The sequence below is a fragment of the Caretta caretta genome, chromosome 1, assembly GCF_965140235.1.
Source record: "Caretta caretta isolate rCarCar2 chromosome 1, rCarCar1.hap1, whole genome shotgun sequence".
In the NCBI taxonomy this organism is placed as follows: Eukaryota; Metazoa; Chordata; order Testudines; family Cheloniidae; genus Caretta; species Caretta caretta.
In genome coordinates this window covers 223,490,240-223,510,090 of record NC_134206.1, presented here as the reverse complement: position 1 = coordinate 223,510,090, position 19,851 = coordinate 223,490,240, and the positions used below count along the sequence as shown (strand labels likewise).

Genomic DNA, 19,851 nt, shown 5'->3' with positions numbered 1-19,851 from the left:
AAAAAATAACATTTTGTCAGAAGATTCCTAACTGTCTCCTGTCAGAACTGGTTGAAAATCACTGTGCTAGTCCAGAGACAGAATTTGTGGTGCAAATTTGAGCTCATTTGAAGAAGTGGTTCTCAAGATACAGCACAGTGGTCACCAACCAGTCGATCATGATCAACAGGATGATCCTAGAGGATCTCCCAGTCAATCACGATCTCCAGCATAGTGTGGCTGTAGCTAAGGCAAACGGCCTGCCTACCACGGCCCCACACCACTCCCAGAAGCGGCCAGCGCAGCCCTCTGGCCCCTGGAGGATGCATGGGTCTCCCTCCGTGCGCTGCTCCTGCCTGCAAACACTGCCCCCGCAGTTCCCATTGGCTGGGAGAGCTGTGGGGGCAGTGTTTGCAGAGAGGGGCAGCGTGCAGAGGCACATGCCCCCCGCCCCTCCCGCAGCCCCTTCCAGGAGTGGTGTGGGGCCGGGGTTGACAGGGAGCCTGCCTTAGCCTCGCTGCACCCGCCACCAACCGGGACCCACCGGAGGTAAGTGCTGCCCGGCAGGAGGTCCTGTACCCCAATCCCATACCCCAGGCTCAGCCCAGAGCCCCCCTCCCACACTGTGAACCCCTTGGCCCCAGCCCAGAGCCCGCACTCCCTCCCGAACATCAAACCCCTGCCCCAGCCCGGTGAAAGTGAATGAGGGTAGAGGAGAGTGATCGACAGAGAGAAGGGGGGATGGAGTGAGCGGGTCCAGGCTTTGGGGTAGGGGAAGGGACAGGGTAGATCCTGGGTTGCCCTTAGATTCAAAAACTGATCTTGGGTGTAAAAAGATTGGAGGCCACTGATATAGCACATGCACCCTTCCATTTTCTGCCCCCAAGTGGCCTATTTTTAAGATATCAAGTCTTATGACCTTATTTTATGTAGAGATAGGGGAGAGAAGGAAGTGGTGGAGCATCACTGGAATGTCCCCAGTGAGCTCTACTGTCCAGCACAAAGAAAAAGCTCCAAAACTTAATAAAAGGTTATTGGACTTTATTTTTGGTTCTATGGAGTTATGCACCAGACTTCTGTGAACCCTGTCTAGATTGCCAGCCCTGTCTGTAGACTTCAGAAACACAGCCAGCTCCCTTCCTCTCTGAACCAAAACACAGGCAGATGAGCAAAGTGTTGCTGGTTTGCCAGAGCTCAGTTTGAACCCAGGGCCTCCATTTTAACAGCAATGACCTCGACTCCAGGAGCCAGATTAGTAACTCCTTCATCTGGTCTTAGTAATAGTCTCCTATCTGGACCAGCCAATAGAAGGGAACACATAACATTTACTGAGCCAGCCATTTGCATTCATTCACCTCCATAAAAATATCTTTTGGCAGAGGGGAAAGCAAATATCATTCATCTCCTATAACAGATGGAGAAATTGAGGACAACAGAGGTTCTACAAAGCCACCTCTGGTACAGCCAAGGTCTCTCAAATAGCAGGCTCAGCTTATCCACTGAGCCACACTACCTCTCAGAAAAAATGAGCCAAACCTTTGTGCTTGGCTAGAGCAGAACCAAACTCATGAATTTTTTATTTTTATTTTTTGTGGTGGTGGAGCTGGTGGGGAGATTTGGAAAGGGACCCTGCATGCAAACACAGTGATAATGTCAGATATTTGCATAATAAATGCAATTTCAATATCATTGAAGAAAATAATTGACATTTTAAACTTTTATAATGCTGCTAAACTTTTGGTGGAATTGAATTTTACCAAGAGTTTGCATGCGTAGCTGGGGACTGTGCTAGCTAATGCATCACTAAACAATGCTGTAAAAGCAGCAAAGAGTCCTGTGGCACCTTATAGACAGACGTATTGGAGCATAAGCTTTCGTGGGTGAATACCCACTTTGTCGGATGCAAACTATGCTGGTGCAGCACATCTGTACTAGGTGGCTCCATTGTAGTAAATAACAAAGCTCCCAGTTATTCTTTCTTTTGCCTAAAAGTATTCTAGTTGCTGACTTCCCCACTGCAGGTAAGAGTCTTGAAACTATAGACAGCTGAGTATGCTGACCAATTTGCGTAACTTCTTCCTCATTTCATTCATCTGTCTGTGTGGTTTATGTCAACAGAATTCTTTTCTTTGTCCCACTAGGTGGCTGGATGAATCTATCATTCAAGAGATCACACCCAAACTGATTGGGGACTGGCCGAACACGTATACATACACCAAAGCCTTGGCAGAGTACCTGGTCCAGCAAGAGAAAGAGCACTTCAACATTGCCATCATCAGGCCATCCATCGTAGGAGCCAGCTGGCATGAGCCTTTCCCAGTAAGCCTGATTACACTCCTTCTTTTAACCGTTTCCCAGATCTGCTCTCCAGATCCAGCTGAGGCTCCTGCTCTACATCCAGCCTTACTGCCGAGGGGCAACACCATGTTACAAAGATGCCTGCTGATCATCTTAGAAGTGCACTCTCGTTCTTCAGGGTCTCCAGGGAGGGCAGTGGGAGATGGGAGTAGGCAGTGTCTGGTGCAGAACTGCAAGACTTGCTCGACATCTCCAGGAAAGATTCACACTTGCAAGGTGAAAAAGGCAATTTAAAATAAAAAACAAATTAATTGGATTTACTGTTGGTGGGAAATGCTGGACTTGCAATACTGGAGACTGAAGTCCTATATCCAGAGAGCTTCTACACACTGCCACGCCAGCATATCTCAGCATTGAGCTGGGGGAACACTCCTAGGGCTCATAGGACTGGTCAGGCTCTCCATCCTGATCTTTATGCTAAGGCAGTCTGCTAGGTGTGCCAGGTAGGGCCATTTATGAGGGTTTTTTGGATGACATAACATGACATTCAACAACTCACCAAGCTGAGATGCTCCATATGCACACTTATGGGGAGTGTTGCAAATATTAGGAGTATCACACATGGAATTGAAGGCAGCTACATTTCTACATTGAAATAAATATTCTAGGCCAAATTTACTACTGGCATTAGTAGGTGCAACATGTCCTAGGCTTGCACCTGGGTCATAAAGTTGACATAGTCTACCGTACCTGAGTGGGGACCAGGCAAAGCTCAGACATCACCTAGGATCTGAGCCAAAATATCCATCTTGGAAGGACAGAGTGGAGCATAATAATGTCATTCCAAATATTATTGGAATGATTAACATAATTAACAATAATTAACATTCCCACAAGATGTGATTTTCCTTACTGCAAGAGAGTGCTGTTCAAGAGTCCTGATGTTCTTTACTGTCTTTGAAAATCAAATAAATTACCTCCAATCTGACCGTTAGACAGGTGTGCCACACTGATCATTATAAACCAGGGGTGATTGCATCAACACCAAGATTACATGGCATTTGGAAAGTCAGATCTGGTTCATGCAGTCAAATTATCACCCTAATGTGGTGATCTTTAAAACAAAATTTGACTATATTTGACTATATCGTAAAATACAGACAACATTGGCTGTTTACCATGTATCCTTTATTTAAAATCAGTACTTTGCGCTGTCTTTGCTCTCTGGCAGTCGTCCAAGCTAAATTGGCATCCGTTTTAACAGTGGTCTGATTAAGTGGCTTCATCCATACCACAGCACTGTAATACTTTTTGAAGCCTGTATGAGCTAAACATTGTTGAAAGAAATAATAAAAAATACCTTTCCTTTTTTGCAGGGTTGGATTGACAACTTCAATGGACCAAGTGGAATTATTATTGCGGTACGTATAGTTACTAGTTAAAAAAAAAATTATTTTGCTGAAAACTTGTGTGCAGATAATTCCATAGCATTTCGTAATACAGACACATACCATACATCTTTATCGGCATATGCCTACAGCACCTGACAGTGTTGTCTGTTTATACTGCATCCAAAAAAACTACCTTAAAAGAAAATTAAGGTTGCATAGTCAAGTACTGAAAAGTTAGGAAATAGAAGAATTAATGTTACCTGTACAAGCTTACTTTGTCCCCCTTCTTGTGCATATGCATTATGATACAGTCTTTAATTACATGATCACATACTAATTTTCCACAGGATCCTGGCCTCCTACCAGCAGAAGGTGCATTGAGAGCATAGTCTCCATGCTTTCAGTTCTGGTACCTGGCACAACAGTAGCAGCTATTAAGGAGCATATGCCAAGCTCTTTGGGGATGCCAGCTGCTCATCCTGGTCAGCATGTAGGATCTGTGTGGGCATGGAGCATGCTCATGGCAGACCGAATCTTGGGGGAATCTAGCTGCCAGCTTGTACTAAAGCTCTGCTGAGCACGTGTGAACTGGGATTTTCAGAGGCTTACAAATTGGCCATATTTGGGCAATTTTCGTGGGGCTAGCAAAAGGCGCACCCCTGATGGTAGGCACAGTTGCCGACTTTCACGTGGTAAATAAGCATCCCGACTTTCACAATAAGCCAAAAATCAAGCTAAGCCCCTGCTTGCTGGGTGCCAATCAAAAAAAAAAAAAAGAAGTAACATATAATCTCTCCACATGTAGAAGCCGTTCCATACCCCTAATCATTTTTGTTGCCCTCTTCTGTACCTTTTCCAATTCTAACATACCTTTTTTGAGATGGGGCAACCAGAACTATATGCAGTATTCAAGGTGCAGGCATACCATTAATTTATATAGTGGCATTATAATATTTTCTGATTTATTATCTATCCCTTTCCTAATGGTTCCTAATGTTCTTTTAGCTTTTTTGCCTGCCACTGCACACTGAGCAGATGTTTTCAGAGAGCTATCCACAATGACTCCAATACCTCCTTCTTGAAAGGTAACAGCTAATTTAGACCCCATCACTTTGTATGTGTAGTTGAAATTTATTTTTCCAGTGTGCATTACTTCGCACTTATCAATATTGAATTTCATCTGCCTTTTTGTTGTCCCGTCACCCAGTTTAGTGAGATCCCTTTGTAGCTCTTCTCAGTGAGCTTTGGACTTAACTATCTTGAGTAACTTTGTATCGTCTGCAAATTTTGTCGTCTCACTTCTCACCCCCTTTTCCAAGACATTTATGAATATGCTGAACAGCACAGGTCCCAGTACAGTTCCTTGGAGGACCCAGCTATTTACCTCTCTCCATTGTGAAAACTGACCATTTATTCCTGACCTTTGTTTCCTATCTTTTAAACAGTTATTGATCCATGAGAGGCCCTTCTCTCTTGTTCCATGACTGCTTAGTTTGCTTAATTGACTTTGGTGAGGGACCTCGTCAAAAGCTTTCTGAAAGTCAAAGTACAGTATATCCACTGGATCTCCCTTGTCCACAATAGATTGGCAAGGCATAATTTCCCTTTACAAAAGCTGTGTTAACTCATCTCCCACAAATCATGTTCATTTATGTGTCTGATAATTCTGTAACTTACTATAGTTTCAGCCAATTTCTTCGGTACTGAAGTTAGGCTTACCAGCCTATAATCGCCTCTGGAGCCTTTTTTAAAAATCAGCATTACATGAGCTACCCTCTAGTCATCTGGTAAAGAGGCTGACTTCAGTGTTAGATTACATATTATAGTTAGGAGTTCTGCAATTTCATATTGAGTTCCTTCAGAACTCTTGGGTGAATACCATCAGGTCTGGTGATTTATTACTGTTTAATTATCAGTTTGTTCCAAAATTTCCTCTACTGACACCTCAGTCTGGGGAAGTTCTTCAGGTTTTCCACCTAAAAAAAGGGCTCAGGCATGGGGATTTCCGCCACATCCTCTGCAGTGAAAACTGATACAAATAATTCATTTAGCTTCTCCACAACAGCTTGTCTTATTTGAGTGCTCCTTAAGTATTTTGATGGTCCAGTGGCTCCACTGACTGTTTGGCAGGCTTCCTGCTTCTGATGTACTTTAAAAAAAATAGTTGTTCATTTTTGTGTCTTTATCTAGTTGTTTTTCAAATTCTTTCTTGGCATGCTTTAATTACACTTTTATATGTGACTTGCCAGCATTTGTTCTCCTTTCTGTTTTCCGCAGAAAGATTTTACTTCCAATTTTTAAACGATGCCTTTGTGCCTCTAACCACCTCTTTCATTCTGCTGTTGAGTCATGGTGGTATTTTTTGGTTCCCTTAATGTTTTTTTGTGTTTGATGGGAGGTGTACATTTAATTTGAGCCTCTATTACGGTGTTTTTAAATAGTCTCCATGCAGCTTGCAGGCATTTCACCCTTTAATTTCTGTTTAACTCACATCCTCATTTTTGTGTAGTCCCCCAGCCTTTTGAAGTAAACAAGATTCCCTCAGAAAAACGTGCCATTACTAAGAGTGCTGGGCGGAAAAACATACAGTGCAGTGTGCAGTTAGATCATCCCAGAGAAGCCAGCAAGCAGAACTTTTAAAAAGAGAATGCAAATTGTTCAAGAGCACTTGGCGCCCAAGCCCCTCATTATGGCTGAAAGGTTTGGGCATGGGCAGCAGGTAGGGGAGGCTGGGGGAGGCTGTGCCTCCCCAGACAGCCAGCCGTGGTCCCGGCCATACTCCACCTCCAGGGCCCCATTTCAGTGGTGCCACTGGGCTCCAGGGGCTGGGGCCATGCCGCCCACCTTCCTGGCGTTCCGGGGCTGGGGAGTGTGGAGCGGCACCATGCGCTCTCCCTCCCAGCGCTCCGGGACTGCGGGGGGCTGCAGGCACTAGCCAGCCTGGGGAGGGGGCCAGCGGCTGTGGTGGGCTCTGGGTTCTGGGGGCGGGGAAGGGGCGGGGCCGGCCTCAGGTGTAAGGGGCAGGGCTATGTACTAGCCTCCTCCAGCCAGCGGTTCACATGCTGCCCATAGGTTTGGGTTTCATAAGCGGAATCAACCTGAAGGTGAATCTATTTCCTCCTTTGGGACAGAGTTAAAAAGATTATCAAAACACTGTCTTTTTAAGGATGGTCTTAACAAGGCCTTGAGAGACAGATTTGTGTGTGGAGTTCTTAATGGAAGCATACAAAAAAGGCTCTTAACTGAGGAAAATCTACCTTTAAATGTACAGTAGAAATTGGAGTAGCAATGAAAACTGCAGCAACGGATGCAATAGAATTGCATGCTGAGCTAAAACTGAAGTAGGAATGCATACACTCTCTGTGATCCAAAGCAAGAGCTGGTACACTCAGCAGACAGACATGTTATTAGTGTACAAAAGGGCTCCACGTGCCTTCTGATTGCCAATTTAAAGATGCATATTGCAGAAGCATATTGTCGCACTAAGAGAAATAAGAAAGAGACCAAATCAGGGTACAGAAAAAGCAGTATCAGTGTACACTCTATACACAGAAGCAACAGTAACAGTGACTGAGAAAGTGGAGTAGCCAGCCCGGATATATAGAGTGTGAGCAAAAAGGGCAAGTCAGCAATCTAGTTGACACCCCAGGTGGCAGGAAAAATACTGAGAATGAAATTGGATGCAGGCTTTGCAGCGTCTGTTAGGTCACGTTCAAAATATGAGAAAACTTTTAAAAATACCAAATTGAGGGAGACACCAGTGTTGCTAAAAACGTCTATGGGAGAAAAGATAGTGCCAAGTGGAGTGATGCAAGCGAATGTGGAGTATAACAATAAGCAATGTTCATTAGACTTGCATGTGATTGAGAAGGGGGGACCCAGCCCTGTGAGGCCATGAATGGTTACGTAAGATTCCTCTGGATTGGAAATCTATAAAGATATTGCAGTCACTTTCAGCAGAACCCACTAAAACAATTGAACAACAGCTGGAAGCGGTATTTTGTCAGGCATCAGGAGTATTCAAGGAGGGCATAGGAACTCTAAAACACACAAAGGCTAAAATAATCCTAATTGAGAAGGCACAGCCCAAGCGTCACAAAGCTCAACCTGTCTCTTACAGTATCTGCGTGAATTGGAATGTCTGGAAAGATGGGGCATGCTCTCAAAAAGTGACCTCGGGGAGGGGGGAATTCCTGGGGTTCCAGTTGCAAAAAGCAGTAAGGAAATGTGGTGCTTTTAAAGTCACCATAAGCCATGTGCTAAACATTGACAGATACCCTCTGCATCGGATTGAAGACATTTTTGCTACGCTGGCGGGGGGGCAACAATTCAACAATATTGATTTGTCATAGACCTACTTACAAATGAAAGTTGAGGAATAATCTAAGTCATCTCTCACAATCCACACACAAAAGGGTCTGTGGCAGTACAACAAGCTAGTGTCTAGTATTGCTGCAGCTCCTGCTATATGGTAATAGGCAACGGACCCAGTTTTCCAAGGTTCTCTGAGAACACGGTGTTATATGGATGACATTATTGTGACCGGTGGAAGTGATGAAGAACATCTGGAAACCCTGAAATGGGTATTAAATCTCTAGAAGAATATGACTTATGAGCCACTTACATAAAATGTGAAATTTTCAAGGACTCAGTAGTTTTTTGTGGGCATGTTATTGGTGCAAAAGGCCTGCACAAATCTCAGGAGAAGATTAAAGCCATCCTGGAAGCTCCACCACCAAAGGATGTGTCATAATTTAGATATTTCTAGGATTTATCAACTACTATAGCCAATTTTTACCAAATATAGCCACAGTATTGCATCCATTGAACTGTTTACTGCAGACTAAACAAAAGTGGGTATGGTCACATGAGTGTCAAAAAGCTTTTCTCAAAGCAAATCCATTGGTCACATCAGACAGTGTAGTTACACACTTTAACCCATCCTTACCTATCAAGTTAACGTGATTCTTCCTCATAGGAAATTGAGGCATCTATATTCTACACCATGCCAGATGGCAGTGACAGACCCCCATAGCTTTTGCCTCCAGATTGCTTGCCATGGCAGAAGGTAACTGCACAATGGACAAGGAGACTTAAAATCTGATATTGGGTGTGAAGAAATTAAGCCAATATCTATATGGGAGGAAATTCAGCCTTGTAACAGACCACCAGCCCCTAGTAGCAATCCTTCGTCTGAGGAAGTGAGTTTCTGTAGCAAATGCAGCACATATGCAACAATGGGCTCTCTTCTTAGCGGGTCACATCTTTGACACAGAATTCAAAAGAACAGAAGCGCATGCAAATGCAGACAGGCTCTTCCATGTGCACTTTCTAGTTGAAGGGTGACCTGTAATCGAGACAGAATCTGTTGAATTTGTCAGCTTGTTTCAGTTTGAGATCACCCCGTTGATTTGAAGTTTGACCAAGCAAGAAACCAGGAGGGATCCCATGTGAGCTCAGGCTTATGAAGCCACTCTGAAGGGCTGAAAATATGCTAACCGCCCTAATTGGGGGTGAGCTTACCATACATTAAGGATGTGTCCTGTGGAATTCATGTTGTTATACCTAGTAAACTGTGCACAAGAGTCTTAGAAGAGCTCCTTGTAGGTCACCTAGAGATAGTAAAAAAGAAGGCACTTGCCAAAAGTTTTGTATGGTGGCCAGTCATTGAACAACAAATAGAGCAGCTTGCTAAGGAATGTTTTGACACCCAACGGATACAACACATGCCTAAACCAGCATCATTGCCCCTGGGAATGGCCATAAGCTCCCTGGCAATGTCTGCATATTGACTTTGCTGGACCATTTTTGGGAATGATGTATCTAGTAGTGGGGGGTGCCCATTCCAAATGGCCAGAAGTTTTTTTGCGTGAAAACTACCACAGCTGCACAGACAATAGAAAAACTTGGAAGTTTATTTGCAAGAACTGGACTGCCAGAACAAGCTGTGAGTGACAACAGTCCTCAGTATTGCTCAGAAGAGTTTCGGCAGCTCATGAAGAAAAATGGTATTAGGCATTTCACCTTAATACCACACCACCCATCCACAAAGGGCTTAGTTGAAAGGTTTGTTCAGGAGTTTAAGCAAGCCCTGAGATCCATGGCAGATGAGAAGGGGTCATTACAGCAGAAGCTGGCATGCTTCCTGCTAGCATATAGAAATACAGTATGTTCCATGACAAACCAAACACCTGAAATGCTGTTTATGGGCAGAAATCTCAGGTCACACTTGGACTTATTAAAGCCAAATGTACTCCTACAAGTCAGAATTTGTCCAATAAGTCAAGCTATGGTGAGAGGGACCGGTGCCCCTTGTCAGCTACAAGTGGGTCTAATAGTGTTGGCGCATGATTATCGGGGAACCAGTATGTGGCTTCCAGCAACTATTATCGCACAAACAGGTCCTTTGTCTTATATAGTACAAGGGGAACCCAATATATTTTGGTTCTGCCATGTTGATCAAGTGTGAGATTCGGGGGTGACCCTGTGGCTGACAAAAGCAGCAAAATTTGGGGAACTGCCAATTGTTCCAGTATCAATGCCCCATCTTGAAGCAGCAACCAAGAAGCAGGTGCGCTGAACAACCAGCATTATCTGAGGGAACATCTGAGTCAGAAATTGCTGCAGACACATCACTTCCTCAGAGAAGTGTTCAAAATGTTGGCAGACGCTATGCAGAAAGACAAAGCAAGCCACCTTAAAGACTTCACTCGTAACTGGATCTTGGGTTGTTCGTCCACCTTCTGAAGGTTTGTGTCAATTCCATTTTTCAAGGGGAAGGACAGTTGTGATATACTTGACTGTATTGAGTAGAGTTTTGAATCTGTTTTTGTGAATTTGCAGGTATAGTTTCTTAAGTAGATGCTTATGCTGAATCTATTGTTATGTAGTGGTTACTATGTTTTTCTTCTCTCTCTCTTTGCAATACAAGAGTCAGTCTGCCATCCTGGCTGCTGTGTTTCTAATCAGGGATTTGTGCTATATCTGCCATACGCGCCACCTTTTACATCCCACCATGGACTACTGCACTGGGCAGCACAGCATGGGGAGGAGGTGACCAGCCCTCTGTGGAGAAAGAAGTGGTTCGGGACTATTTAGAAAAGCTGGACGTGCACAAGTCCATGGGGCCGGATGCGCTGCATCCGAGAATGCTAAAGGAGTTGGCGGATGTGATTGCAGAGCCATTGGCCATTATCTTTGAAAACTCATGGCGATCCGGGGAAGTCCCGGACGACTGGAAAAAGGCTAATGTAGTGCCCATCTTTAAAAAAGGGAAGGAGGAGGATCCTGGGAACTACAGGCCAGTCAGCCTCACCTCAGTCCCTGGAAAAGTCATTGAGCAGGTCCTCAAGGAATCAATTCTGAAGCACTTAGAGGAGAGGAAAGTGATCAGGAACAGTCAGCATGGATTCACCAAGGGCAAGTCATGCCTGACTAATCTAATTGCCTTCTATGACGAGATAACTGGCTCTGTGGATGAAGGGAAAGCAGTGGACGTGTTGTTCCTTGACTTTAGCAAAGCTTTTGACACGATCTCCCACAGTATTCTTGCCAGCAAGTTAAAGAAGTATGGGCTGGATGAATGGACTATAAGGTGGATAGAAAGCTGGCTAGATTGTCGGGCTCAACGGGCAGTGATCAATGGCTCCATGTCTGGTTGGCAGCCGGTATCAAGTGGAGTGCCCCAAGGGTCGGTCCTGGGGCCGGTTTTGTTCAATATCTTCATAAATGATCTGGAGGATGGTGTGGATTGCACCCTCAGCAAGTTTGCAGATGACACTAAACTGGGAGGAGAGGTAAATACGCTGGAGGGTAGGTATAGGATACAGAGGGACCTAGACAAATTGGAGGATTGGGCCAAAAGAAATCTGATGAAGTTCAACAAGGACAAGTGCAGAGTCCTGCACTTAGGACGGAAGAATCCAATGCACCGCTGCAGACTAGGGACCGAATGACTCGGCAGCAGTTCTGCAGAAAAGGACCTAGAGGTTACAGTGGACGAGAAGCTGGATATGAGTCAACAGTGTGCCCTTGTTGCCAAGAAGGCCAATGGCATTTTGGGATGTATAAGTAGGGGCATCGCCAGCAGATCGAGGGACGTGATCGTTCCCCTCTATTCGACACTGGTGAGGCCTCATCTGGAGTACTGTGTCCAGTTTTGGGCCCCACACTACAAGAATGATGTGGAAAAATTGGAAAGAGTCCAGCGGAGGGCAACAAAAATGATTGGGGGACTGGAACACAGGACTTATGAGGAGAGGCTGAGGGAACTGGGGATGTTTAGTCTACGGAAGAGAAGAATGAGGGGAGATTTGATAGCTGCTTTCAACTACCTGAAAGGGGGTTCTAAAGAGGATGGCTCTAGCCTGTTCTCAGTGGTAGCAGATGACAGAACAAGGAGTAATGGTCTCCAGTTGCAGTGGGGGAGATTTAGGTTGGATATTAGGAAAAACTTTTTCATTAGGAGGGTGGTGAAACACTGGAATGCGTTACCTAGGGAGGTGGTGGAATCTCCTTCCTTAGAAGTTTTTAAGGTCAGGCTTGACAAAGCCCTGGCTGGGATGATTTAATTGGGGATCGGTGCTGCTTTGAGCAGGGGGTTGGACTAGATGACCTCCTGAGGTCCCTTCCAACCCTGATACTCTATGATTCTATTGACAAGCTCACAAATGTTGCGCTCGCTCTCTCTTTCTCTCTTCTCCACACTTACCCCACCCACCTTGGGTTCACCTAGTATGTGTCTCTTCTGTGTTCTTTCACACAACCTTGCCACTGTTAGCGTGAAAACCTTCTCCTCTGCAACTTATATCTGGAAACTCCTTGTAAATGTAAATCTTTGCTTCATTAACTCCCCTATTGCTTTTCACTATCAACTGAAAAGAGATTTTTTTTTTCTTCTTTGCCAACATCTCTGAATTTCTCTCCATTTGCTATTGCTTTAATTTTATATCTGTATTATTTAACTCCGTATGTTCTTTGGGATACAATTTGCATGAACGATGTTACACAAAATAAAGTTCTGTTGTTTTGTCCTTTATTTCCCTTGAGATTGTTTTGTGAGTCAGTTGTGCTGGATACCTGCATACATCAGGCACATACATCAGGCCGAGTGCTTTCAGCCACCCAAGAAATGCAGCGATCAAGTGTGACCTTGTGACTTGAAGTGTTTCACTGATTTTGTAAAATGTTTTGCTTGCACTTTTTTTGACTATCAGCAATTCAGTCCTGACCTACATGTTGAAGTATCTTGAATCTTCATCCACCAATAATATTTCTTCTTTCATTAAATCATCTGCTGAAATTGTACAAGGTCCCATATGTATTTCATGTCATTGTTCCTTGGCTCAGCAACAAAGGGGAAATAGAGCCATATGCCGTCATATAACTATATCTTTTCCTGAATTCCATCTGTGAAATCCAGGCCTCATTGATGTCCGTGGCAAAACGACCATTGATTTCAAGAGGGTCAGGATTTAAAGCTACGTCTTTAATACTGAATGAATTCTAGTGTACAGTTGGGGTTTCTGACACTGCAGGACTATTTTACTAATTCTTCCTAAACTGCAGTTTTCTCTTACAAAAATTGCCCACATTTTGTGACTTGAATATTTTTAAGTTGTGAAAGATTTTGGTTTTGTTCAAATGGATCGGGTGCCAAGGTTCTAGGTTCTTAAATCTCTGAAATGAAGAGACAGCAGAAAATAATCACAAGGAATGAGCATACATTTAGGTTACACTGAACACATTAACAACCCCGTGCAAGATCTGACAATTTAATTCTATCACACATGAAAGTTGGAGAAGGAGAATCCCACTTCTGCAGTTTCCTTTGACAATACAGGGGTTTCTCACACATTTTGATAACTTTGTCCTGAGAGTCCCAGAGGGGACAGCTCACTAATCTGTCTTTTCTTTCCCAAGAAAAGTGGTTGAAGTATTTACACAGTGATAAAGTTTAGGTTTTTACGTATTGCAAGATCATTGTGGTTTTTAAAATATCTACACTATATTTTATATGATCTATAAAACCTATATATTACAAAATAACTATTTTCCACTATATAGTTCAGTAGTTTTCAAACTGTGGTCTATGGATCCCTGGGGGTCCGCAGACTATGTCTAAGGGGTCTGTGAAAGGTGACTATGAAAATAAAGTTTCAGATCCCAGAAAAGGCATTCTGTTTTTCTGATCAATCAAAAGTATGTGGATACCCCCACCTACAGGTCAAAACCGAGAAGTGTTGTCATTACTGTAGAAGCCCACAGTTTAGCATCCTTACACTGTGTCAAATGCCGTGCTGAGCATGTGTATCATTTATAGTTGAATTCTCTTCTGTCAGTTTTCAGTCTGTCTTCTGTGGTAGGGGTCCGTGGACCACAGGTTGAATTACCAAAGGGGTCCACACCTCTGTTCACATTTTTTTTAGGGGTCCGCAAATGAAAAAAGGTTGAAAACCATTGCTGTAGAGCACTGCCATAACTGAGTGAGTATAGAAAAGTATCAATATTCTTAAAATGTTTCGCCACTCTACCCTGCCAGTGTGCATGAACACTGACATTGGAGGGATTACCTTTACCTCTGTTGAGACTAAAAAGAGTGTCAGTTTTCATTAGATAGGATAGAGGTGTTCACATCACAGAATCTCCTAAAAACTGGACTCGGATGGTCATCACATTTCACAGGGACTACTGTCCTCTGGTGGGTCCATCCACCAGCTTGGGGAAAAACAGTCAGCCATGCCCAACTATGTTATATCCTTCTACATGGGCTCTGTTATTTTTCTGACATAGAAATGCAAAAAATATGGAAAATGTAACAAAAATGATAGTCCTGACCTGGACTGATACTGCAGGTCCTGTGCCCACCCAGTAGCTCAAGGGTCACAACCTTCCCTTTGCCTCAGGGGAACCACAGGGCTTACTTGCTCTGTTGGAGCCTAGTGCTGCTGCTCAGGGAACTGTTTGTCTCTCTTGCCTGACCCCTCCCCACTTGCAGAGTTTGGTCCTTACTTTTATATCTTCCAGCTGGAAACCAGAGCCACTCTTTAGCTGCCTCCTAGCTGGATCAACTGGTTCCCAACACCTGCCTGCTGGGATTCTCTGGAGGCCAGGGCTTGCTGCTCCCTGACTCTGCAGGCCCTAAATGGGCAGACCACTCTAATACATTACCAAACAGGCCCTCCATAAAAAGTATCCATCTGTTCTTCAAGGATTTGTTCTTGCACCATTGAAATTTTCCCTTTGACTTCATTGAGTGCAGGACCAGGCAGTAAGTGGGGAAAAAATGCATGCTCTTATCTTAATACTTGTTTGAATCTCTGTTTCATGATAACCAGTGAATGAAATTCATGAGGAACACATTTTTTCATTTCTGATTGGCAGGAGGCCATGTCTAGCCATTGCAAATGACAAGCTAGCAACTGTGATCCACCTGTTCATCTTCTCAGGGCTGGACTTCCTCTAAGTAGGTCTCTTGGTCACGGTCAAGCAAAAACTCCACCTTGTCCAACATATACACTTTGAACAGGACAAGTAGCTGAGAGCATATCACACGTGTGCCCTCTCCGGTTAAGTTTCCTTCTCTGCCTAATTCAAAGTCCTGGTCCTTATCTTGAAATCCCTTCGTGGTCTTGAGACAGGCTACATCGGAGACTGACTCTCTATCAGTGATCACTCAAGACAACTGAATTAATCTGGGACATAGAAATTAGAAGTGCTTAGGGTGAAACTTTCAGGAGCTGGAAGCAGGATGTTCTCAATGTTGGGTGCTGGACTGCCCTAGCTGAGGAGATCTGAATGGATCCCTGTCTATCTGTTTTCAGAGCCCTTTTGATTTCATTCTTTTGATCCTACTTGCAGTGATGAGGGAAGAAGGAATAATTGAAGGTTAGTGGTTTGAAACCTATGATGACAAAAGCAAAATTCCATTTGGGTGATTTTCTGTGCTCATCAAGCAAAGTGAATTTTGTTCCTATATCTTGCAGTTATTGGCATCCTATAAATATAAGAGATTTGACTGTTTTTCCAGACTAATTTTGTAGATAGTTCAGATAAGCATCTTTTGGCTGCTTTATCCAAACTGAACCTGAACTCCAAACCTTTTGAACTTTTCCCCCTCATTAGCATTTATATAGAAATGAGAGTCTAATAATTTGTCTGCACAAATACATATGTTTCTGTTAAATACACCATGTGAGGGGGCAGAGCTCTGCTTTATTGCATAGAGTGATTTATTTCCCTTTGCCCCAAATTGCTTCTTTTGCTGGGAAGAGAAGCTTTGGTTTATCTGTTGATTTCAGACGGTGTGTGAAGTGAATCACATTTCTGCTAGACTATAACTGAAGAGTTATGTCTTAGTGTAGCACAGCCTTCCTTCCCCCCTACAAAGCTATGATTAGCTGGTGTGGGGAATAACTCTGCTTTTGGTGTGTGCCCTGAATTGTGATTGGCCCCTGAGCTCTTCCGCTGGGATACTGCCTAAAAATGTCAAACTCAAACAGGGAAGTGATCTCAGAGACCTCAGTTGAAGTAGCTTTTATTATACCAAAAAGAAAATGTCAGCAATCTGATACAAAAATTAGACCATGCCTTATACAGAAATAGTGTACCATATATAATGAACCAAATAATGTGCAGCATTCAATTTGTTGAATTCTTTATATATTAATATGTATTTATATATCAAAGATCTACTTCAAATATATATGACCATCAATATGAATACAGTGTGTGTTTATAACGCGTCATAACTACTAAAATAGGTAAATAAGTATGCATCAGCCTCTCTCTTCTAGTGGGTTCAAGTAGTAATTGGGGGCACAAGTGAACGTGAGTTCGTTCACCTGTATGTGATCACCATTTGTTCACATCACAAAATTCAACATGATTGGCTGCTTCTTCTTAAGAGAGCACTAAGGTTGCATCTACACAGCATGCTAGTTTGGGTGGTAGGTAGTGTACGTATGTGCATAGCTCCCCAGCCCAGGTATTGGTAGCCGTGTAGCTGGTGAGGCAGGGCTTAGGTGAGTCAAGTGGAGGCCTGGCTGAAGGCTGTGGGTAAGTACTTGAGTACATACCCTACACAGCTCTCTACTGGCCCAAGTTGTGCCGCCCTGTCTACAGTGCTATTTTTAGCAGTGTAGTGTCCCACTGCCTCCCCATTGCTGGAGCCTTTCCCTGCTGCAGTGAAAGACTCCAGCAACCGGAGGTGGTTCTGGCGGGGGGGAAGGAGGGGGAGGCAGTGGAGAGAGGCTGAGCCTTCCCTTGCTGCAGTGAAAGGCTCTGGCAGCAGGGAACAGCTGAAGCCTTTCCCCGCTGTCTTCCCTCAGCCAGAACCTTTCACTGACACGTGTAACTGCACACCACAGCGTGGATACAGTGTGCTTTTCACTGCGGAGTGTAGGTACACATGTTCTACATGCCGCTGCCAGTGGTGTTTAGCCTAGGAATGGGCTAGCAGAAGGTGATGTTGTAAGTTAGAACTGAAGTGTTTCGGCAGAGTTGTTTTGTGGCCCAAGACTAGAACAACAGAAGGTTGCTGCAGGATATGATTGAGGTACATTGTCAGAGCTGAGTGGGGGAGCTTACATGATTATACCTTATCTGCAACTTTCTTGTGACTCTACTATCTTTAAGAAGCATCAGAATGACACAAAACACATGCATTGTTTATGGGCTAAGAACAAACTTTAAAAACTGTCATTCTAGCAAAGGTTTTTCAGCCCAGATTTCAGACAAGTGATTATGCAGGGCTGGACATGCTCTGTTTGTTTATAGCAGTGGTCCTCAACCTTTCACAACTAGCGAGCTACTTCATTATCCGAGGGAGTTACAGACTGACAAAAAAGAATTGTATCACAGTAGTCTGATGTGATGAGCACAATGGAACATTGCTTATAAATAGGTGATGTTGCAAAATCCTCTTTCCCTCTCTCCCTACCTTGTGGCTGCTGAGTATCTCTGCTCTCTCCCCCACTTCCTGTGCAAGCTCCACTCCTGCCTTAGCGGGAAGGAGATGTTGGGGAAAGGATTTCTGGCAGCTTCCATCAAAGCTTGTCCTTTTGCTCATTGCTCCCCTTTTCCCCGCAGCTCACCATTAACCAGCACTCTGCTCTCCCCTTTGGATCCTGACAGTGTGTGTCATTCACCACACACATGGACACTAAAAAGCCACACAAAGGCCCTGAGAGGCATGGGCAGCTCAGGAGTGATAGGGGAAGATAAGAATGGTCATACTGGGTCAGACCAATGGTCCATGTAGCCCAGTATCCAGTCTCTGAAAGTGGCCAGTACCAGAGCTTCCAGGGGAATATTCAAAACAGGGAAGTTGGAATGATCCAGCCCTGTCTTCCCCTCCTGGCTTCTTGCAGTCAAAGGTTTAGGGTGACCCTGAGCATGGAGTTGTGTTCCTGACCATCTTGGCTAATAGCCATTGATGGACCTATCCTCCATGAACTTACCTACTTCCTTTTTGAACTCAGTTATACTTTTGGCCTTCACAACATCCCATGGCAATTAATTCCATGGGTTAACTACATTATGTGAAACAGTACTCCCTCTTGTTTGTATTAAACCTGCTGCCTATTAATTTCAGGGTGTCCTCTGGTTTCTGTATTGTGGGAGAGGGTAAATAACACATCTATATTCACTTTTCCCACACCATTCATGATTTTAAAGACTTCTTTCATATTCCTGTTCTGAGTCTTTTTTCTAAGATGAAAAGCCCTAATCTTTTTCATCTCTGCTTGTACGCAAGCCATTCCATACCCTTGATCATCTTTGTTGTCCTTCTCTGAACCTGTTCCAGTTCTACCATATCCTTTTTGAGATGGGGTGACCGGAACTGAACACCGTATTCAAGGTGTGGGTACACCTTAGATTTATATTATGCTTTATGACATTTTCTGTCTTACTTTCTATCCCTTTCCTAATAGTTCCTAGTATTCTGTTAGCTTTTTTGACCACTGCTGAACACTAAGCTGAAGTTTTCAGGTGATTCCAAGATCTTTCTTGAGCTAATTTAAAACCCATCATTATATATGTGTAGTTGGGATTATTTTTTCCAGCATGAATTACTCTGCACTTATCAGTGTTGAATTTCATCTGCTGCTTTGTGTCCCAGTCACCCCGGTTTTGTGAGATCTCTCTGTATCTCTTCACAGTTAGCTTTGGAGTTTGGACATAACTATCTTGAATCTCTTCAATCTGTCTTGAAGATCACTGATTACACTGGTTCCAAATCTTCTCTCGTAACACCAATCGTCTCCTCCCTAGTCTCTTACAGCTGCCCAAAATGCGGGTGCAGAAACATTTTCTTTCCTGCTGATGTTACTGCATCCTTTGCTCTCCAGATCTGTTCACTGATTTTTCTATTGCCTTCTACATCAAATTCAGGTCCCTTGTCCTTGTAGTCCAGGCATTACACTCCTTAACTCCTGCCTTTCTCTCTTTATCCTCATAACTTTTCACTCAGCTATTTGCACATAGGCCTCATGCCCAATACACTCTCTTAGTTTCCTTCCCCCACTTTCACCTCCATGTCTCGTGCCCCCCCAACTCTGAAACGGCCTGGCTTATCCAGTCTGCCATGCTGCTACCCTTGCTCCTTCAAGTCCCTCTTTAAAAGACTTCTTCCATGAAGCCTCCAAACCCTCATCTCCCTTGCACAGAATCATCATCACAAACACTCAATTAAAAACAAATCATTTTGGAACCCCCGAGAAGTGCATTACCAACTAAATCAAGCCCATTATCTTATGGCTCTGACTTCCTCCTCCCTTCTTCACAGCATTTGTCATTGGCACTCAAAGTTACATCTTAACTTAAAGTGTGTCTAGACCGTGACTGCACCTTGAGTAGTGTGACAAAGTTCCTCCTCTGCCTTGGTGGGTCCTGCGCTTATTGGCGGATTTTCTCCCCTCAGAGGTTCACGGCAGCCCTCAGTTTGTCCATTTTCGTGGCTCAAATGTGCCGTTCACTGTTAGCCTCATCACTGGGCCAGCATGGGGAAAAGAAGATGAACAATCCCCGCAGTCTCTGCTGATCCACCTAGTGGATTGGGGAACAGGCCAGAGAAACTCCCCTCTGGTGGAACCCACAGTCCAGTTCAACTCCTCCGGTATCAAGTAGGGAGTTGGGGGGATGGAGGGAACCCAGGCCCGCCCTCTACTCCGGTTCCAGTCCA

At 44.0% G+C, this 19,851-nt stretch overlaps 1 protein-coding gene across 8 annotated transcripts in view; it reads left to right on the top strand.

The window, feature by feature from the left end:
• The window catches only part of FAR2 (fatty acyl-CoA reductase 2), a 225,639-nt gene that overhangs the window by 163,200 nt on the left and 42,588 nt on the right, over positions 1-19,851 (top strand). For all 8 annotated transcript variants that reach the window (XM_048823960.2, XM_048823966.2, XM_048824020.2 and 5 more), the window contains 2 exons: positions 2,121-2,298; positions 3,654-3,698. In XM_048823960.2, coding sequence (XP_048679917.1) covers positions 2,121-2,298; positions 3,654-3,698 — 223 coding nt within the window. The remainder of the gene's footprint in view (positions 1-2,120; positions 2,299-3,653; positions 3,699-19,851) is intronic.